This window comes from Phyllostomus discolor, chromosome 10 (genome assembly GCF_004126475.2).
Source record: "Phyllostomus discolor isolate MPI-MPIP mPhyDis1 chromosome 10, mPhyDis1.pri.v3, whole genome shotgun sequence".
NCBI lineage: Eukaryota > Metazoa > Chordata > Mammalia > Chiroptera > Phyllostomidae > Phyllostomus > Phyllostomus discolor.
In genome coordinates, this window is record NC_040912.2 from 88700991 (window position 1) to 88724484 (window position 23494).

Consider the following 23494-nt stretch of genomic DNA (forward strand, 5'->3'; position numbering starts at 1 on the left):
GACCTGTTAAAACCAAGGATCTTAAGACAGAATTGACATATAAAATTTCCTGTGAATATTATATATATATATATTTTTAATATGTAAAACTATCTTCCCTTGCAGTACATCTGCTTATCACAACCCAGATGCAGTTATTTAACTCTGAAGTGATAAATACGTAACACAGGCCTTCCAAGCTTGGCTTTTAAGTTGGCCTAATTGCCAGAAATTTACTGATTTTAGCAGTACAATTTCTGAGTATTATCAACATTATTAAGAGAGCTCCTTATAAAGTTCCTTAATGTAGAAGACTGGGTTCTTGAAGGAACAAGCGCATTTAATACGGAAACTTTTGTTCTCCCAGAAATGCATTTGTTCCAAATTGGTTAAGATGAGTTTGATAGTCCGTTTTCTTCCTTGGTCAAACTCCAAAATGGAAAGAATTTGTAGCACTGTGAGTAATCTATGGACAGGCAAACGCTCTGACAGTATTGACTCAAGAAGTAATTTTTAAAGTAAACATTAATTAAGGAACATTAATGACAAAAATTGGAGTCAAAGCTGCATAATCTGTACACACAAAGCATGTATACTTCTGGAATGTGTGATATGATCGTCACATCGTTGGAAAACTTTACATCTCTGTTCCTTTAAATAGTGGAAGATGAAAATTAAGTTGCTCTTTCATTTTTTCCCAGAATGCTTAAGCGTCTTCGATCCCTTCCGAGCACTATTATAAGATTAAGTCCCTCATCGTTCTGGTTGCTCTCTTTGATCGTTCTTAGTTTTCCGATTGTCTCTCTTAAATCGTCGATCCCATGAGGATGAGCATATTTTCATACCTTTTATGCCTTACAGTTAAGGTCCCTTGACCAATTTTTTATTTTTTATTTTTCGGAATGTTTCTTGTTACTTTATAGGACTTGTTTATATATTCTGGATGGGAGCATTTTGTTGGTTCCATGTTTGGAAACCCTTCCCCCCACCTATGGCTAGCTGTTTTACTATTTTACAATGTCTTTGGATAATCTCTTATTCCTAATTTTAATATAATCTAATGTATCCATCTTCCCCTATTAGCTAGTGTTCTTGAGTTGTGTTTAAGACATTTTTCCCAAGCCCCCAAAATAGGATTTTTTAAAAATGTCATCTTCTAAAAGCTTTAATGTTCTTGTTTTCACAATTAGATCTGCACATGTTTCACCTGAGTTTCGAGGGTGGCATAAAGCAGACATACCCTTCATTTTTTCCCATGTGGATATCCAACTGACCCAGAATATATTACTAAAAAAATACCTCCTTTCTCTACTATTTCCCTGTGCTAAATCTGTCATAAATTAAGTGCTAAAATACACATAGATGCATGTGGTTTTGTTTCAGGAATCTATTGTTCATTTATTTAGGCTGTTGGTCTATGCTTGCATCTGTAACACTCATGTCTTCATTTACAATAGTTTTATACTAAGTCTCAGTACCAACAGAATAAGGGTAGTTATCAGGAACATGCCAATTAAATTCACAATGAGCCAGAATATGTAGGCTAAACTTTTTAAGAAAAGACGAATGATACCAATTTTTGGCAAAGAGTGGAACAATAGAAACTCTCATTACACTGCTAGGGGATGTGGTGGGGAGGGGTAGTAAAAATGTGTTTCACTGCTTTGGGAAATTGTTGGCAAAATTAACGAAAAGACACAAAACTTTTTGGACCCACAGCACTACACCTGGGCATATGCACACTAGAAGTGCACAAAGAGATGCTCCAAAACAGGGACAGAAGTGTTGATGGCAACATTATTCCTAATAACTCCAAATGGGGAGTATGCACATGTTCAACATTAGAATGAATGGAGTAGTATTTTATACACTGTAATATTAGGCATCGAAGAGAATGAGCAGTCTGTTGCTATATGTGACCCACACATGAATCTCTGGAGCAATGCATTGTGGGGAGGGGCTTACCATATTTGGAAAAGAACACGATGCTGGAAAAGATCCCTTTAGAGATCTGCATGCTATTACATAGTCACGTTCATTTTGTGATAATTCCTAATACTAGATGCTTGTGATGCGTTCATTTTTGCACGTATATGTGAAGTCTTAATGGAAATGTATCAAACGTGTTTTGAATGTGATACTGCAAATACAGTATTTTTGTTAAGATTTTATTTATTTATTTTTAGAGAGGAGAAGGGAGGGAGAAAGAGAGGGAGAGAACCATCAATGTGTGGTTGCCTCTATCATGCGCCCCCTACTGGGGACCTGGCCCACAACCCAGGCATGTGCCCTGACTGGGAATCGAGCCACAACCTTTTGGTTCGAAGTCTGGCACTCAATCCATTGAGCCACACCAGCCAGGGCTGCTAGTGTAGTATTACAGTTAGATGTCATCATTTCAACACTGTATTTTATAAAGTAAATTAAGTTTCCATAATTATTTGTAAGTAATATTATGCATCGGTAATCATGAAGTTGATAATGCATTTGTTCAAAACACGCATCTTGGTTTTTTATTGCTGTTGAAACAAATTGTGCCGGCGCGGGCTCCGATTTCCAGCCAGTCAAGAACATTTTACATCGTAATTCAGTTAGTTATCCTATTAGGTCTTCTTTTCAGCCTTATATAATTGACAAATTTCATAAGCACATCTTCCATGCCTTAGATAATGAAAGTATTAAAAATGACAGAATACAGACCAAAAGCCCGTGGCACATGGTTAGGGAGCTCTCTTCAAGTTGACATAGCCATTAATCAACAAATTTGGGGCATGATTATTAACCATTTTTGACTTGACCTAAAACTGTTGTCTCTCAGACCACATTTTCCCATTTTATCCTTATCAGAGATATTGGCAAATGCTCAGCTAAAGTTGGAGATGCATCTATAGCATTTATTGTGTTCTATTAAATAAGAATGTGATCGTAAAAGGAAATCCTTACAGCTCACCCACACCACCGCCAGTATCACTGATCTGCTGTTTCTCTTTTATTTTTTAAATTTGTTATTGTTATTCTATTACAGTTGTCCCATTTTCCCTCTTTGCCCACCTCTGCCCAGCCCATCCCCACTCCCACAGTCAGTCCCCCACCCTGTTGCCCATGTCCGTGGGTATTTATACACGTTCCGTGACTAGACCCTTCTCCCTCTTTCCCCCCTTATCCCCATACCCGCACCCCTCTGGTCACTGTCTGTTCCATGTTCCTGTGCCTCTGGTTCTATTTTGCTCGTTAGTTTATTTTTCTCATTAGCTTATTTTGTTCATTAGATTCCTCTTACAAGTGAGATCATATTGTATTTGTCTTTCACCACCTGGCTTACTTCACTCAGCATAATGCTCTCCAGCTCCATCCACGCTGCCGTAAAAGGTAGGAGCTCCTTCTTTCTTTCTGCTGCGTAGAATTCCATTGTGTAAACGCACAATAGTTCTTCCATCCACTCATTTACTGATGGGCACTTGAGCTGCTTCCAGCACTTGGCTGTTGTAAGCAGTGCTGCTATGAACATTGGGGTGCTTAAGTTCTTTTGAATTAGTGTTTCAGGGTTCTTGGAGTATGTTCTCAGCAGTGGAATTGCTGGGTCGAAAGGTAGTTCCATTTTTAGTTTTTTGAGGAAATTCCCCACTGTTTTCCACATTGGCTGCTTATTCTCAATGTTCATCACCTGTATGCCAAATTTGGAATAACTCTGTCTCTTTTTTCCTAGATTTACTAAGTTCCCTGCTTTGGAAACTCATGGGTTTTTTTTGTTTGTTTGTTTATTTTGGCTTTATTTTGTGGGCAGTTCCTTTGAAAATATCCAAGCAAGCTAATGTTACATTTATGAATAATGTCAGTCCTTTGGGATATAATCTAAGTGTTGCAAAGGAAGTTAGGGCAGCTGTGCCTCCCTTGCTACGTCCTGACTTGACTCAGGACAAAATTCCCCGTACTCAGTGACTCACGCTGCTGTTTCTAGAACGATCTGAAAGCCATTGTCCTTGCTGGAGGGGTATAAATGGGAGATGAGCTGTTCTGTCTTCCCATCAGCAAATAACACACGATCAAATCACATCTTCTTTCTCTTTCGTTCTACCTTTATTTTAGATAAGCTTCATTGATCCCATGGTTTAGTAATGACAGTGGCGCTACTGTTTTAGCTTCTCTAGCTCACAACAGATGTCAGTTAATGCCCATGGCTCTTTTTTTTTTCCTGGCTACTTCTAATCAACAAGTCATTAGATGGGGCTGACGCTTATTTATCCTACTTCTTGAGGGCCACTCCCCTGCCACCTCTTCTAGCTGTTTACGTCCCACCGTAAATACAATCTGAGCTCATTAGCAGGCGACTTGTAGCACTTATGATGCCAGCTACTTTTTCTTTGTCAGTGAGATAATCCTCCGTTGCATGCTTAAACATTCTCTTTTTAAATGTCTCACTGCATCCATGTTAGTATTTCAGACCAGGTTTTATCTGTACTTCCTAATATACTTTTCATAATAGGCTCCCACTCCCTGCACTTTGCAGGGTTCAGAGGGCCTTTCCAATGTACGATGTCTTTTTTTTCTCTTTTGTAATTTTGAGAAAAAAATACAATCATTGTTTCTTTAAATGTTTATATTCTGTGTATTGGCATTATTCTAGAACTTCTTAGACTTATTGTTGAAATTCCCACTTTATCCTTCATGCCTACGTACTCCTACGCATTTTAACAGCTTTATTCATGGATCATTGACGTACACTAATACATACACATTTAAGTTGTACAATTCGATCTTTTTTGTATATGGACACACCCCTGAAACCACCACCACAATCGAGATAAGGAATGTATCCGTCACCCCAAGAAGTTTTCTTTTGACACTTTGTCACCGCTTCCTCTTCCCTTCTTTGTCCCAACCTCAAGCAGCAACTATTGATCTGCTTTTGTTCGTCTATATCAGTTTGCATTGCCTAGATTTTTACATAAACATAATTGTATAGTATGTACCCTTTTTCTGATTCTTTCAATCAGCATAACTTTTTCAGATTAAACATGTAGTGTATATCAATGTCCATTCTTTTTATTGCTGAATAGTATGATGTTCTATGAGTTTTATTACATTCTGTGGATGTACCCTATTTGTTCATCCATTTACTGCTGATGGACGTTTGGGTTGTTCCCAGCTTTGGAGCTACTATGAACATCAGAGGCAGGACTTTGTATGTGCACATGCTTCATTTTCTCTTGAGAAAATACCTAGGAGGGGCAGGGTGGGGTCATTGGTCCACTGGTCAGTAGTACAAGCCACTAGCACCTTCCTCCATTCAGACAACTCTCTGCCCAGCACTGGGTGGGTAGTTTCTTTGTAGGCGGCTGCTAATCGTGACTCAGCAGAAGACTCAAGGACGCCCCCTGTGGATTCTTTAGAGTTATGTCTCCATGCAGCTCCTTCCTTGGCTTCCAACTACAGTCACCTTGGTCACCCCAACTCTCAGCTCTAACCTTCTCAACTTAGGGGCGTTGCCACGTTCTGCCTCATTTCTTTCCTGTGTCTCAGCCTTGAAACTCTCTCAAGACAGGAAGCTGGGGAAATGGGACCCACTTCACTTCTGTCCTGTAGCTTAGGGATCCTAGTCCTTTGTCGCCTCATACCCTATATCTTGCACGCCGTTGTTTCGTGTATGTTGTGTGCTTTACCATTGTTTCAGGTGGGAAAGTAAATTAAATTCCTGTTACTCCGTCTTGGTCAGAAGCAGATGTTCTGAAACTCTAACATACTTTGTATTTTCTCTGGTGACTTCTGTATAAATCCTTCAGTGTTACCTTTCAGCTGACTATTTGCCAATGATGTAATTTGTGGATTTTCCTCTAGTGAGGTATTTTTTCTGTCAGTGACTACATTTTTTTACTTCTAAGGTAATTTTTTGTTTCTTTTTAGTATTTTTCTCTAAATATTTCATTTCTCCCTCTTGTAGCTGACCATTACTGCTATTTTTAATACCTGGGATCACTTGTTTTAAATCTTTGAGAACCTAAAATATATTTATTTTTTTTCTACTGGTTCTTAATTGCTATTACATCCTGAGTTCATTTGCATTGAACTTTTGACTTTGTTAACTGACTTTTGCGGCATTTTTTTTTTCTGATAATTGGGGATTTGGGTTTATACACTATTCCTGACAACCAGTGTCTATCTGTCTGTCTCTCTCACTGTCTTCTGCCCTTTTCTGTCCTATAGTTTTGTGACCTTCTCTCTCAGCTCCCCACATCCCCAGTCCAGAAACACATCACACATGGGCGACACTGCGCCTTTGCCTGGTGGTGTCATTAGGAAATTATAGGTGCGGTCACCTCACCGGTGGCTGCTGGTTTCCCAACTTCCTTGGGCAATGCAGTGTCATCTTTCCGAGTCAGCAAGCAGCTGGCTTCAGTCTTCTTTCGCAAGCAAGACGGTCCTGGGCTCATCTTGGTTTTTAGTTCTGACATATGCTTCCTTTTTCTGATACACACGGCAGGTTGGCATGGACCAGTATGCCCCAGAAGCCCAATGTCCCATTTCCACTCTGAGTCCCAGACCCCAGTTGAGCTGGCTGCAACTCGGCCTACTCATCATTGCATTTTGGTTGCTTTTCTCGTGCATGGAGATGTATATCTTATGTTTGAACCTGGCTATGTTTATTTCAATTTTCTTTTTTTTAAGATTTTATTTATTTACTCTTTTAGAGAGGGAAAGGAGGGAGAAAGACAGAGAGAGAAACCTCAATGTGCAGTTGCTGGGGGGCTGTGGCCTGCAACCCAAGCATGTGCCCTGACTGGGAATCAAACCTGCGATGCTTTGGTTTGTAGCCCTCGCTCAATCCACTGAGCTACGCCAGCCAGGGCAATTTTCTTTTTTTAAAATCTATCTTATTTAAAAATAGTGTGTATTTAGACCAGAGGGAGGCCTCCAAGCTGTCTTGCCTGAAAGTCTCCTTTTCAATGTATTCTTTATATCTGATAGACAATGCTCAACCAGTTATTAAAGATAGTTCTATACTTAATTGAAATGTTTCTCTACCATTAAAAAAATTAGACCCCAGGCCTATAGTCCCTAGCAGTGTTCCAACCACCCACCCACCTGGGCACGCTGTCTCTGCAGGAGCAACTTGCCACCAGAAGAGAGCTCCACAGTCTCTCTCGAACCACCCACCACGTTTCTTTTTCCCCTCACAGGCAGTAATTTACAAAGCGGAAATGGCTACCGCAATTATAAGCTGTCACTCAGTTTTGAGTAAAGTTCCATCCATTTCTCTAGGTTCTCTATTATAATTTATCACTCAAGCAACCCCAGGAGAGCGGGCATCTGGAATACAAACATTATGTGTCTTGATAGCTCACGCATACACACACCTCACCCTCACACATGTGCACACACACCTGCACGGGGGGGGGGGGGATGTGTGCATGCGAGAGGCAGAGAGAAAAGGAGAGAGAGGGAGAGAAAGGAAAGAGAGGAAGGGAGGCAGCAGTGCCCCTCCTGTTTGGGGAGCAGTAAGAGTTCTATATCGTACACATCTTTCAAGTCACTCTAATACTTTCCTCGTTATTTACTAGATATTTTTGGCTCTGTTATTGCTGGACAGAGTTGGCCTTAAGTCTTCTCAGGAACTAGGACTTTATGACTATTTGGAAGTCTCCTCCTCCCCGACCTCCTGTTCGACTCCTCACTGTGTCCCTTGGAGCCACCGCGGTGTCCGCCGGGAGTCCGTTCGCCCAGTGGACTCCCCGTGCTGACCTGGGGGAGCACCTCCTGCCCTCTCGTATGTCATGTTCCTGAGGTCTTGGTGATGGAAGCGTTCTCATTCTCAATCCCCGGATCGATAGAGGTTATACACTTCACAAGCCAAATGTACAAAGTAATCAACTTCACCAAATTACATTGCTTGGTAGATCAAAGAAAACCAGGAAACTTTTCATTGATCTTTTTGCCACGTTCCCTAGAACAGCCCGACGTTCGCCCTCCTCTTGGGGTTAATCACTGTTCTCTCCACACATACTTCTGCTAAGGAGTAAGCTTTAACTTATATTTTTACTTTTTTAGGTTTTTGCCTCCCTTAAAGTTGTCGATAAATTCTATTTTTTAAAGTAACGAGATTAATGGGATTAAGTAGTGGGGTGTTTGTTAACTGCCTCCTTGTTAAAAAATTATACTGTGGCAAAAAATGAGTAATTTAAGAAAAATTGTTCTGGAACATTTTTGCAGGACTAATTAGGGGAACTAATCTAAATTTCAACCATCAGTTGAGCATATTTTCTCCTCTGCACTCGCAGTAATAATTGCTTATTTATACTTTAATGGTCAAACCAACTCGTTGCCTTTATTAACACAGAGATAGGACTATGCACACAATTAGCTATAGGATTTTTCCTAAGTTTGGAACAATATATCCCATAGACAGGAAAAAAATATTTATAATCTCTTCATGGCTGGGTATACTGTTATCCCAGAAGTTTATCTGTGGCCCCTGCAAAATTGTACAGAATGCTAGGTGTGACAGGCATGTGGATGATATATGACCTTGGGGAATATTAGATACTACAATGGGGAAAAATACAGCATCTAAATGACACACACAGTGGAAAGCAGAGAAAATTAATTCGCGTCGTTCGTGAGCAGATCATCAGGCAAGTGGTTTCAAGGAGGTATTGCAGCCATGCTTTTCCAGGAATCTGTGTTCTTCCAGGGATGGAGAGGAACACAGAGGAATTGATTAGGGACTCTTAAGGGGGTGGGACCCATGGAAGGGAAGGGAGTGAAGAGGATGCAGGCAGAGGGAGAGCTCCAGATGCAATGTACGGTAGTCTCAAAGGAGGCTCCAACCTATTCTGCAGGGAGCTCTGAGACCATGCGGGCCCTTCAGGGTTTTCCCAAGTCGGGGTGAGAGGCCTGACCCTCTGCAACTCGTGGTCAACCTGCCATTGCATCTGTACACCCCCAGAATGGTGCATGACCTTCTTTTTCACTTGGGACATTCTTGCAGAGGAATTACAGTGAACCAGTGTCTTCTTGCAGCACTCTAGACAACAGAGGGAGTAAGTCTGCCATCGTAAGGGAGGCCCTGAGTGGCTGGCACAGCACAGCGTCCACTGCAGGGGGTATGATTTGCAGGGAACACACTGATACTTAAAGGAGAATTAATACTTTCCCAGTTTTACTGAGACATGCCTACCTTTTTGTTTATGTTTGTCTGTGTCTTCATGCTACAGCCACAGAGTATACTCACTGTCGCAAAGTGTACTCGCTGTTGCAAAGGGTGTATGGCCTGGGGAGCCCGAAACACTCAGCATTTAACCTTCACAGAGGGAGTGTGCTGACCCCCCATCTAGGGCTCACAACCATCAAATAGTATATCACTCCAAATGTGATGTAAGACACTCAGGACAGTGTCTATTTTTCTTGCCTTCTATCCTTCATGCTATTATAGCCACACATTTTATTTCTACATCTCTAATTTGTGGTTACTGTTTGTGTTTTAAACACTCAGTTATCTTTTAAAGACATTTACAAAGGATCAGCCATCCGTCAGACATGTTCACCATTTCCAGCATTCATTGTTTTCATGTAGGTGTGAGTTTCAATCCGGTAAACTTTCTTTGGAGCTGAAAAATGTCCATTTCTTATGGTACATACCTGCTGATGATACATTTGCTCAGATTTTGTCCTAAATGTCATTATGTTGCTTTCATCCTAAAGGGTATTTTGGCTGGATATAGAATTTTCAGTTGGCAGCTTTCTCTTTCCTTCTTTGTCATCACTTCAGACATGTTGTCTCATTGTCCTTCACCTTGTATTGTTTTTGCTGAGATGTTCTTGCCCTCTGCTTACTTTCGAGATTTTCTCTTCAGCATTGGTTTTTACCAATTGATGATGATGTGTCCTGGTGTGTTTTCTTTATATTTATCTTGCTTGGAGCGGGGTAAAATTCTCACATATCTGGGTTTGTATTTTTCAACCAGTATTTCTTAAAATGTATTTTTTCTCTCCAATTTCTACCTTCTCTGCTTTTAGTACTGTATTTGAATGACAATACTGTCCTATGGATTACTGGAGAACTGTTTATTTTTAAGCCTTTTTCCCCTCTGGGCTTTAATTTGAAAGGTTTATATGACCCTATATTCACATAAACTAAAGTTTTTTCTCAGCTTCTAATCTGCTGCTAAACCCATCCAGTAAGTGTTTTATTTCACATATAATTTTTACTTCAAAAACTTTCATTTTTCCTCTTCTGTTGTTTTTTCTCCATTAAGATTTTATATTTGCATTTTCAGTATATATATACTGTCTTTAAATTAATGGCACTAATTTATAATCTCTGTTTGAAAGTTCTCATCTACTAGTTTGGTCATCTCTGTCATTTTCAGTCCATTTCCGTCAACCAACTTTTCTCTGGTTATAAGTCTTATTTTCCTGCTTCCTCAAATGTCTAGTACGTTACAAAGTGTTTATATTGGGTGATATGGATGCTATGTTGTTGAGTTTCCAAACTTGCATGACCTTCCTTAATGGAGTGTTGAGCTTTGTTTGAGCAAGGAATTATTTATTTGTGGGTCAGATTGATCTTTGCTTCAGGTTAATTGTCAGCCTTTGCTCAGGTGTATGCAGAGTAGCCCTTACTTTGGGACTACACGATTCTAATCTTTTTCTGAGATCTCTACTGAGCGCCTGGGGTTGCTCAAGTCTGCTCAATCTCATCCAGTCGGAAATCATCCGAGTCTCAGCCTGGATGGCCTCTGGTTGCTGTTCATTTCGGAACTCTTCCAGCTGGTCTCGCGAGTCTCAGTTTTCAAACTCACAGCTCGGTATCCATCCAGCATCTGAACTGTAGAGACTCACGGGTGACCCGCTGCAGATTCTCCCAGCTCTTTCTCTGCACGGCTGTCCCCTTTCCACGCTCTGTCCCACAAATTCTTTTCCTTGGGAGCTTTGCTTTCAATCGGTCTCCATCCCAGTGATGCTGCCATTTTTGTTTGGGATGCTGGACCATGTGCCAGGACCTGGAGTGTGAACCAGGCGGAAAGCCAGGCAGGGCTCACTGCATTTGTGCATCTTCTGTCATGCATCAGGGTCCTGCACTGTCTCTTTTCTAATCCCCTGCAAGGGTAATTTTACCCATTTTGTCAGGTTTGTAACTTTTTGTGGTGGGAGAGTGATTCTCCCAAAGCTGAAAGCAGAAATAATCTATATAAACATCATTAAATGGATGAAATATCTGTGATGATTTACAAAATGATTTTTATTAGTATAGTCCTTATTGAATAAATTATTTATTGTCAGCCTTTAAATTCCTTATTTGAAAAGCGATGCATATATTTTGCATCTGTAAATTGAATAATTTATTGAATAGTTTTGTCTTATTTACTCCCATTAACAGCCAAACTCAATAAAAAAAAATCACATTGTCTCTTTCATGCCATATTTTCTGTAATGTACTGATGTACAACCCCTAGTTATTTTATGAAATAGTATAAATTAGGAGATTTTTGTTCTATATTAATGCTACTTTTCTAATAACTATTTTTGCATTCTTACTATTTGCCAGTCATTTATTACATTTTGCCAAAAGCATTTTATTTTATTTTTAAATATATTTATCGATTATGCTATTGCAGTTGTCCCATTCTTCCCCCTTTATTCCCCTCCGCCCTGCATTTTATTTAGTACCTCAAAGCATTTTCCTAGAAATGTGATTATCAGAAGTCATTGGTTGTGTATCTGTTAAGTGTTAATGAACATATTGCCTAGTTGGCTGTATGCCTTAGTCCTCATGAGTACCAGGGCTTCGTGTAGGAAAAGCCCTGGCAGAAAATGGTTACAGTCTATGTAAGCGAAGCTGCCATGTGAAAGAGTAAAGACAACTTGATTTCAGTCATCTCTGGCTCGGTGGGATTAGGGGGTCTAGGCCATGTTACCAGGGCTCAAGGGTAGCTGGCTGTCTCCTCATTCTGGGCAGGAGGAAGAGGATCCTTTCCCCTTTCAGAAAGTGGGCCGTCTGACTAGTTCCAGGCTCATGGCATGTGAATGGAGGCACTTTGTATAACGTCCAAGCCTAATCAAGACAGAGTAGTTACTATAAGCTTTCTGTGCCCTCTCTTCCCTTGATGTGGGTGACTGAGGGAGCCATGCATTGCCAGTGCCTCAGCGTGTCAGCCTCAGTCCCCGAATGAAGCAGGACATCGCTCCTCCCCTAGCTGAACACGTACTATGCACATGAACTAAAACTTTGTTATGCTGAAAAAAAAAAAAAGATTAGGCCTCATCTTAAAAAACGAGTATTCTTTGAACTCTGAACTTTTGACAGCAAAATCTATTTTAGAGTCGCACATAATTACTTTTTGTTTCATTTATAATCTATGAAAATTTCAAACCTTAGATGAGGAATTAATGGGTTGTTACATATATTTTTCCTAGTGATTTTTAGTTGAAAATTTCATGGTAAATTGATCAACCCTCAGCCAATTAGACTTTGACATGTACTAATAAGATCTAATTGAGGAATTATGAAGACATTTGCTCAGGAGAAAATGAGTGCATAATTATACCATAAAGAGGTTAGAGTATCAGTGTAACCCAGCTGGAGGAATATTAGTTGAGGTCCCAGCGGCATCTGTAAAGGACATTTCATGATACCTATGTGAAATACAGCCCTGCCAAGGCCAAGTAAAAGAGGAACAGTAACCCACTGTCAATTACAGAAGTCTAAATATCTATTGTCCCCTCCTGTCTCTCCCTCATTCAGGTGCCGGTGGATGGTCTCCATCTGACAGTGACCACTATCAATGGCTTCAGGTTGACTTTGGCAACCGGAAGCAGATCAGCGCCATCGCGACCCAAGGAAGATACAGCAGCTCCGACTGGGTGACCCAATACCGCATGCTCTACAGCGACACTGGGAGGAACTGGAAACCCTACCATCAGGACGGGAACATCTGGGTGAGTCACGGTCACAGAGGCAGAGGCACAGAACTGCAGAGGTCTGGCCATCGCTGCCCCGGTGTAGCCTGGGGGACAGGGAGAGAGCTTGGGGGTGGCCTGGTAGGAGGAGGTTGATCTTGCTGGTTGTTTTCTTTTTTGCTTGTCTTTGTGTGTTGTTATTATTCTCTGGTACTTGCTAAATGAGAAGAAGTGTGAGCAACGCACAGGGAGGTGGGAACACGGACCCAACCCCAGCATGCCCCGCCCCACACCACGCCTTTCTCGTAGTGGTGGGAGGCTCTGACCTTTCAAAGTGGGCATGTCCTCTTCCCCAAGTTCGAGTGTATTTCTCAGCAAATAAAACCTCCCAATGAAACTGTGGTGAAACATGAAAACATAATTATTAGGTAAATAATTTAAAGAAGATAGAACACTAGGATCTCTTTAAACACAATATTTACTATATTTTTTGAGTTTAACTTATCTACTATATTTTTTACATTTAACTTATTGCTTCAAATGCAGTCAGTTACTATATTTTTGTCTGGGATGCCTGTCTGAAATGGTCCACATTGGACCCTAATCGTGAACCGTGGGTTAACGAATAGAATGAAAACAAAAGTCCTGGTGCAGGTTTCTGTTTCCGACTCCGGCTCACTCTTCTTGCCTCAGGCTGACTCTCTCTCTCGTGTGGGAAGGGTCGCCGCCAGCAGGGTTGACCTCGCCCGCTGATGGGCGCTGGGCAGAGCAGTTCACTTGCCGCCGGAAGCCGGTCCCACTGCCTGCTCTGTGTCCACCCAGGCCTGTTCTGATGAAACACCATTCAACAGTTACTGACCACTTCTCAAGAAAAGTGAGGTGGAAATATGGTTTTCTGTTAAAAGAGAAGAAAATGGAAGACTGGCCGTAGGTCTGGAACACATCAGACACCACATTGAGCATCCCCTCCCCAAACATTAAAAATAGAATATGTAAATTTATTCAAATGAGAGAGAGAGGGCCATTGATTTGTTGTTCCATTTATTGATGCATCCATTGATTGTTTCTTGTACGTGCCCTGACCGGGGATCAAACCCACAACCTTGGCGGGTGTGTGGGAACGATGATGCTCTAACCAACTGAGCTACTTGGCCAGGGCATTTTTAAATATTTTAAAATTTTACTGGCCTTCACTCTGATATGCATACACTTGTCAATATTTACCTATTAAAAACATTCAGAGAAGCTGATTATCTATCTATCTATCTATCTATTATCTATCCATCTATTCTCATTGACTGAAGAAACCATTTCCTCAGACTACAATTTCTATCCAAGGCTTAGGGCGATGGGTCTCAGCACTGGCTATCCGTCTGAGTGACCTGAGGAGGACGGAAAAAACACAGATGCCAGGCACACCCAGACCCATGAGACAGAATCATCTAAGTAGAAATTAGGTGAACAATACCAATAACATATTCAAAGGCAGACATCTTGAATGTGAGTTAAATATTGAAACTATGAAGACATAATCTAGAAGAATAGAAACAGTAATATATAGTAAGAAATTCCCCATATTGTAAGAGTGGTTGAAACCCTTATTACAGATCTGTATTCACTTATTTTTTTATTATAAGAAAAAAATGTTAAAGTTTAGCCAATGTATTCCTAAAACATTTCAATTACATTGGAAAATTATGTGTATTTACAACACTTGAATAAATTACTCTAAAATATGAAGTGTTGACAGACCTATTTTAGGTTAATTATTTTTAAAAGCAGCCATAGCCAAAACCAAGTGAAGCCATCAATATGAAACAAGAAAAACGTGGAGAAGGAGGCGGGGGGCGGAATTCACTTTTTAAATTGTGTTCTTCACAGTGTTAGCCAGAATGCCAGGGAGTTTTAACCTGATCAGAACCACTCTTCGGGAATTTATATTTAAAAGTCCTCAAGTAATTTTCGTGAGTGGTCAGAGTTCGGAGCAAGGGCCTGGGGCAGGTAGAGCCAGTCCTAAGGCACCAGCTTTTGAGACAAGAGAAAGCTTCTATGGCTAAGGTGGCCCACAAGGAGTCAGGAGGCAAAGCTCCAGTTCAAGGCAAAGCTCCCTGGCCCAGGGCTCGAGGGAGCCCTTAGGGGTTGGGGGAACAGGCTGCTATGGGGAAGCATTGTGGGGAAGGTTTGGGCTGGAGAGCCTTGGAATGTGGCCATTTTTGCTAAATTACGGGAAACGGCGTCAGCATTGATCTCCCTGGACAATGGACCTTTCTCTTCTGAAAGGGTTCCTGTGTTCAAGTCCCAGTCACATCCTGGTCCTTTGGTTCTGTGGAGGGGACAAGACTTTGGTGCTTGGTACAACCAGAGGTCAAAGTTCTCTCCTCCACACACGGTTCAGCTGTGTGACTTGTGGTTTTGGTCTGTTGTCCCTGAACAGCAATCCAGCATCTTGTTAGAAACAGGACAGGGCCAGTTTGAGCTGGTTCTGTGGTCACGCTGGCTTGGGCAGGTGGTCATGTCCGCAGGCAGCAGCACCCAGTGGGAGTAACTGTCACATGAAATAAGGACATAATGTCCTGAAAAAAGGGGTGCCACAGTAGTCCTTCAGAAGTAACTTCTATCAAGCCGTAATTGTAAGACAAGAACATTCGTATATTGGGATGTATAAGTTGTAGGAAGCAAATAGTGGGGGAAATGTCTCTTTATGGATAGTTTTCATCTTTTATTAAGATCATTCAGAGCCTCTAGCATCATTTATAGAAAAAGTGTCTTTCAACCCTGGAAACACAATGGAATAACCCAGAAAGCTTTAAAACATAGGGATGGTGGGTCCCACCTGCAGATGTTGGATTTAGTTGGTCTAAGGTACAACCTGGGCATGGGGCTTTTAAAGGTTCCAGGTCATACTAATTGTATATGTATATGTATATATGTATATGTACATGTACATGTATGCAGCCAACACTGAGAACCGCATCTTCTGCTGGTTTTGGGCCTGTGGGTCGGGAGTGGATGGAGGGATTTTACTGTGAAAAACAATAGTAGAATAGAAGATCAGAAAGAGCCCTTTTTTAAGGTGTAGCAGACAGAGAGTCAATGACCAACCAACCCACAGACAAATCACCTGAGAGGAGACAATTAAGGCTCAGACCACAAGCTTTTCCTGCAAAACCCTCATTATTTCCTAACCCTGTGAGGATTCTAGCCTAAAATCAGATCCGCGTGCTGGTAAAATTACTTGAGAGGCAACAAGCCAGCCTCCGAAGTATCTGTCACATTTCTGTTTTTGTCAAGTCTTCCTCTCACAATGGGAGTGTGTCAGTCCGTGTCCCTCACACTGTGCAGAGGTGGAGAGCAGGTGACAGCTAGTGGAGGGGGAGGTCGGGGGGTGGAGGGATCAAGCACAAAGGAAAAAGGACTCACAGACAACAGGGTGGTGATGGCAAGGGGGTAGAAGAGGGCTAAATGGTAATGGGAAAAATACAATAAAGATTAAATTTTTAAAAAAGATGGTTGCTAAAATGCAACCATGCCTGAGCTTTACTTCATTTATCTGATGCTAAGCAGTTAGGGATAATTCCGTGCTGACTAAATACAGAGACATAAATTCAAAGGGCTCAGTAGGGGAAAATCTTCCAAGGTGACCTGGACTCTGGGCAACATAATGATTAAATTCCTTTTAATAATCTATGACAGAAAACTTTTAATCCTGCTCATAGGAAAATAGTCCATAGTTTTGATGTATTCAAAAAGATAAAATCCATTGTTTTCTAAAAATTCTGGAGAACGTTATAGTATATGCCTTAACATGCATGAAGTGATTAAAATGTAGCATGTTCGCATCTCAACATACAATGCTCTTTGGCTTAAGTTTATTAAAATGGCTATTACTATTGGGTTTTCTTTCAATCCAACTACTGTTTAATGTAAGGTATACTGCACTTAAAAAAAGAGAGATTTCTGACATAGCAAAGATTGGCTGGCTTTTGGATGGACAACACTTTATGTAAATTCCAGATAGTCAAAAGATTTTACAGTTGGGGCTGTTGCGAGGTTGCTTTTCCTACCCATTCCTAAAAGGACTGATGACACAGAAGAATGCCCAGGGATGGACATTCAATCACTCGAATGATTTCAACAATCGCCAGTGGTTGGTCCTTCTGTGATTGCAGGGGATGCGGACAACATAACTAATTATATCATCACATTCTCCTTAGACACCCATATGGGGTTTCTGAATTATTTTCTGACCTTTGGATAATCTGTGAAAGTAAGCAAGATCAGCTCGTGTATTGACACAGGATGGCAGTGCCACAACATTTTTAAAGTCATGAATCTGGCTCTTGACTCTCCCTGTGGGATGAGAATGGCTCTTGAAAAAAATCTTGAAAATGGTTTATCTGAATATTTAATACTCACAGGTGTGAGTGGCTAAATGTGCTTAACTAGTCAAACCTTCTCACTCCTCTTTGATAATACCAGGCCTAATAGGATGATTTATACTTTATCCACAATGACAAATGGTTTTATTTAGAATTCCCTTCACAATGTAAAAGGATAATATGTGTAGATTGGTAAAATTAACACCCCCTGTATATTACATTTCCATATTCCAAGACATCTAACTTGCATACTTTTCTTGAGTATTTCAGGTTTCTCTGGAATGATCCATTGGACAGGGGGAAGTTGTCTTTGTAGGCATTTCTCATCGATAGTCCATGCAACCTTGCCTTACACAAGAATTCCAGCAGATTTTCCCTAAGGGGCTGCATTTAGTTTTGCGAGGGAAACTCAATTACTGGTTTTTGAATACAGATTATGTGGAGCCAAAATAGAAAATTGTACTAATAGGGATGCCTTCTTCACATACTACTACTATTTTGTAGGATAGTAACCTACTACAAATTCACCTGTAATTTAAACATAGTTTTTCTTTTAAAATTTTTTTCTTAAAGATATAACAAGAAGTTTATATATTAGATATTACAATTACTTTTTAACACAGTTTTGATCCCTTTATGAATGGTAGGCCAGTATCAGACTGTGGTCAGTACCACTGAATGTATTAGATGGAGAATCCACAGGACAGAAATGTTTTATTATATTTGATAGCATGGTCAGAGACTCATCGATAATATAGGAATAGATAAGTTCATATTTTCCGAGCAATATTAGAGTATTTGCTAGATGTGTGAAAAACTTGAATCGCTGTCACTTACATGCTTCCTCCACACACATGTAAAACAATTGATTATAATAAATTTGAAACATTTAAAATGTCTAGAATGCAGTCAGTCATTAACAGATTAATTTACTAAATTATTTGATTCCCTGAATATCAAGTCCATAACTGGAACGATGTGTTCTCCACTTCCTTCATAACCAAAGGTCCAATCAATCAATATTCGCATAATAAAAGTTCCCCAAACATCTTACTAGATTTGCCTACAACCAACCAGGTGTTTGGCAAGGGAAAGCCAAGCTATGCTTTTCAAGGTCTGAATCCAAGGATCTAATTTCATTATTTGGTTCATAAACTCAAAGAAGTCACTTTGCATCTCCAATATCTAATCTGAGAAACGGGAAAGGTGCCTACTGGGAGACTTCAGTGAGGTTCTATAAGAAGTTCTGCAAGCTACAGAGATTCAGCAACATGCTTGTGATCAATTCCGTCTCTCAGAAGCATTCTGGGAAACAAGTGTAGTCTTTCCCAGTGAGAATAGTCCATCAGGACCATTGTCACATTTTTAATCTCCCTCTTTCCTTTCCGGATCCAGTCTACCTGAGTTTATTCTTACTCGTGTTGTAAAATAGCTGACAATGCTTTAGATGGAGGAAGCATGGCTTAAAGTAGGCGGTGGATGGCGGACAAGTCTGCGGCTCATCCTCCAGTTGTGGAGTGCCCCCAGGAGACAGCGAGGGCAGGCGGGGCTTGGGAGGGAGGCATGGCGGGCCGACCCAGCTCCGCGCCAAATGCCGTTGCGGCGCTTGCAACAAATCACCTGTTACCATAGTGAAGGCCAGGTGCCCAATGAGCTGTGGAAGGGGACCTTGTTTTAAATGAGTGCATTATTCCGGCCTGTCCTCTCAACCGTTCATTGTAGTGGTTGCACTCATTTTCCAAATCACTTAAAAACATGTTCGAGTTATAGATGGGAAGCGTAAGTGTTTCACAGTTCAATAGGAAGCTGAGCGTCTGTCAGACAGATCTAGAACTGTCGCCTGCATGCGAAATGAGGGCAGGCCCCCATCCCGGTCTCTTACCATGTATCTGCCATCAGCGAGTAACACCTTCTGCTTCGCTTAGGACATGAGTGGCATGCGTTTTGGCGATGGACAGGAATTCCCCTGGCTTGTTTATGGAGACAATGGCACGTGGCTGCCATCGGTTGTTTGGGAAAGCAGCTGGCAGGCACATTCGAAATAATTTTATCAATAGCTTGTTGAGAAATAAAACACCTCGGAGTCATTGGCATTAAAGCCTCTTTAAAATGACCCCTGGCATATATGGGGTAAAATCTTTAGGCCATGTATAGAAGAAAATAATTCCCAAGCTGAATTTAGTATCAGCTCTTTCTTTCTCTGAAATAGATTCTTCTGTTTACACCTCTCTTAGGCTGGGTGATATTTTAACAGTCTCATGCATTTTAATAAGTTGAGAGGATATTCCAAATCCTTTTGCATAGATGGTAAGGCCTCTATTTGTGAATTCTGATCACCTTTCTAGATATACATTTGTGTTGTGAGATTCTCATTTTAAGAGGTCGTGAGGTGATGTCTTGTGTCAATCTGTGAGTCATTTAATATTCTAAACATAAACAGTGCCCTGGCTGATGTGGCTCAGTGGATTGAGTGCTGGCCTATGAACCAAATGGTTGCCAGTTCAATTCCCAGTCAGGGCACATGCTGGGGTTGTGGGCCAAGGTCCCAGTAGGGGGTGCAGGAAAGACAACCACACATTGATGTTTCTCTCTTTCTCCCTCCTTTCCCCTCTCTCTAAAAATATATAAATAAAATCTTTAAAAATATTCTGAACATGAAAAAATATATAGAAATATTCTAACAAGCATGGCCATGTGTTTATTTTTTCCAGAAATTTGAAAGATAAAAATAAGATTTATTAATAATAGAGAATATATTGTTAGCATACATTGTTAGGTAAAGGAAAATGATTAACGTTATATGATAAGATTTCTTAGAGGCAATAAAAATATACTGTATAATTGTTCACAATCTAGTGTATTTTCATCTGAGATAAAATAGGGCATATGAAATCATTATTCTGAAATTTTTAAGTATATTTGATTGCTTGGCAAGCTCTCAGGGAAAGGAAAGGCTCTCAGTAAGAATCCTGATATTGTCAAGTCCTTATTTTACTCTGGACTCCAACAGTGGAGACGCTAATATTTTTCTTGCCAGAACAAGGTGGGATTTAGGTGAGAGGGGGCTAAATGACTTCAAGTGAATGCAGATTTCCACCGAGTGTTGATAGATAGATACCTACTAATATTTAAAATAAAATATGTATCCCCTCATGAAAGATGCATACCCCTGCTCAAGTGGTAACTTCGGGGAAGTTAGAGGCAGACCGGTCAGCCTGCCTGGGGGCATTCGGAGTGGGGGACGCAGGCGGCTGTGTGGCCACAGGCCCCCGAGCAGCAGGCGCTCTGGAGTCAGAGCACATAGGCCCATCATCGGGCTTCGTTCCCGTAGATCTGTGTAACTTTGGGCAGATCCCTTACGAGTTCTGTGCCTAGGTTTCCTCATCTGCCCAACACAACTGATAACACTACACTTCACGTCAATAGCACCTCCCTCAGTAGAGATTACAGGGACCACATGAAGAGCTTTGAAAATGCCTGCCACATATTAACCACTCAATTACTATATTTTATTAATGTGCGACTTCCAGATGCATTGCTATAGTATACTGGATTGGCTCTGTCCTTGAAAATTCAAAACAGCCTACTACTTTCACTCGACAATAGCTTTTCCGTACTAACGCACTGGCACATGAGTTGTATTGTAATTGTGCTTCTCAGCCTGAAATGACTAATAACTCATTTCCAAGTATAATTGGGAGTGCTAATTGAATTATGACATTTGACTCATGATCCAATGCATCGTCACACGGAGTCCCATGCATCACAGTACAAACTGTGTCTGGATAGGGCCTGGCCGGGGCGAGACTGAGCGGGAAAGCGTGAGATTGGATCATGCTCTTTGGTCAGGTGCACAATGTAAAACTTATTATGAATGGTTATTGCTGTAATTTTTCATTTAAAATTTCGGACCGTGGTTGGCCAGGGTCCCTGAAACCACAGAAAGTGAAACTGCGGATAAGGGGGGTGCAGTATGCCGGTGAGCCGCGAAGGTAGGAAGCCCGCAGACAGAGTGAGAGGCCCCTCTGAATGGAGATACTCAATGCCAGCCTGTGGGCCAGCAGCGTCCGCGTCCCTGGGAGCTCGAGAGAAATGTGGACAGTCAGAGACCCACGCCATACTCTTCAAATCAGAATCTGCATTTTTTCCTTATTTTAGAGAAAGGAGAAGGGAGGAAGAGAAACATTCATATGAGAGAGGAACATCAGTTGGTTGCCTCTCATACACACCCGGCACATCGAACCTGCTACCCAGGCATGTACCCCTATCGGGTATCAAACCAGCAACCCTTCAGTTCTCAGCATGGTACCCAACCAACTGAGCCAAAGGGGCTGGGGAGTATCTGCATTTTAACAGTATTCACAGATGATTCATATATATGTCAAGGATAGGATGTATTTGAAAAAGGGGAATGAAAATTTGCTCATGTCTCCAAACCGTAGTGCAGAATGAAAAGGATTAGAAGTCACAGTGCAAATTGTACATCGACTTATGAAAGGAGAATGAACTTTGACAAACAGGCACTTACTGAACATTAATCACAACAAACCCACACAATTACTGCTTTCTAAGGGCAAGAAAAATAGATTGGCAATGCTAAACATATACATTTATAATTACAGTGTATGACTACCTGTATCCTAATGGATGGAGTTTTTCACAGGTTGTCCTGCAAAAACACACACACAGAGCGCCTCATTCAGAGTGGCTGGAGGTCATGGTCAGCAAAGGCTTCTAGAGGAGCTAAGTGTTGTTGCTAAGCAGGTAAGGAGTTGGTTTTGCAGGGAGCAGGAGCAGGGAGCCCTGCCTCCAGACGAATCTTCTACTGAAATGGGTAGGAATGGATAGCGAGACACTATAATTAACCCTGTCTTTCCCAAATGCTTATTACAACCCTACGTACGAATACAAATCTGACCTCTCATGAAAATTCTGCAGTCATATCCCTCAAATCAGTAATGTTTAAGTTATGTCCTGCGATTATCAACTTAGGAAGAAGGTTGGAGTTTACGCAGTCTTTCGGGGCCCGTCTCTGTACTACTCACAGGGCAGCGTTCACCACCGAGCACGTCATGGACATTTGAGAGTGTACGATTGAGTCGAAGTACCTCATTCTGAAGACAAATGGGCTAAAACTGAGGGACATGATGTGACTTAAATCCAAGCCACAAATCCAGAGATACTGACCCCAGGACTCAGCATGGAGCCAAATGCCTATTTCTGGTTTAGCAAGAAGCCTCATTATGATAATGACCACTTGCCTATTTTGACTGAATGCAAACAGTTTGGTTGCATAACACAGATACTCACAGAAGGAGAGAGCATGAGCTCTGGAGGTGGACTTCAGACATTACACATCTGCTCCAACACTAGCAACAGGGAACCCTGAACCATGCTAACGGTGCATGGTTGAAGGACATCAAGTAAGGAGTTGATAGAGCTATCCTGGAGAACAGTGCAACCTCAATTTAAGGATACTAACTGCAAGCAAAAGCCTGATTATCTTGTGCAATCTTCCGTACACTCGTGCGCCCAATGACGGTGACGCTGTCTGCCCTGTGTGTGTCACTTATGCACACAATTTAGCCAAGTAACTAATTTAGTCAGTGTTGACTTTGAGAAGGAACTCAGAGATGGTAAAATGTCTTGGCAAATACGTTTAGTTTGCTTGAATAAACTAGCTTAATTATCTTCTGTGTGATCATTCTGGCAAAAGGATGAGCAGCGGATAGCCGGCGTGCACGGTGCCCTCGGTTACCCTCCGCGCCTTCTCAGAAGTCGGGAGAAAGCATGGAGCAGAGACTTCTGCGGCTGGAAAGGTGCATCGTGATTCCAAATGAAGAGACTTTTTGAGATACACATCTGCACCACTCCCATGAAATGCACTGGCATGTTTTAATGAGACAGTGAGTCTATTATAATTGGCGTTTGCGTGGTTTATAACCGTATTAATACGAAGCTGTAGTGGAGTCTGTGAAAAGTCTCTTCCGTGACGCAGCAGAGCTGATCCAAAAAGTCTCTGTGGATCAACTGATCAGCGGTAACAGCCAATCAGCATTTATTGAGCGTTCACTGAGTGGTTGATAATGCTTTATCTCAGTCAATCTTCAAAACAACTAAAATGCAATAATGTAGATGATGATGATGATGATGATGGAGATGGTGATGGTTAAGCCCATTCTACAGATGCAGAAATTAAGGACCGGAGGAGGCAGTGACTTCCTTGGAGCACGTGGTGAGTT

General features: G+C 41.3%; 1 protein-coding gene across 1 annotated transcript in view; it reads left to right on the forward strand.

Moving 5' to 3' along the window:
• CNTNAP2 (contactin associated protein 2) overlaps positions 1-23494 on the forward strand; it is a 1722722-nt gene that overhangs the window by 560484 nt on the left and 1138744 nt on the right. The window contains exon 3 of the mRNA XM_028525626.2: positions 12719-12912. Coding sequence (XP_028381427.1) covers positions 12719-12912 — 194 coding nt within the window. The remainder of the gene's footprint in view (positions 1-12718; positions 12913-23494) is intronic.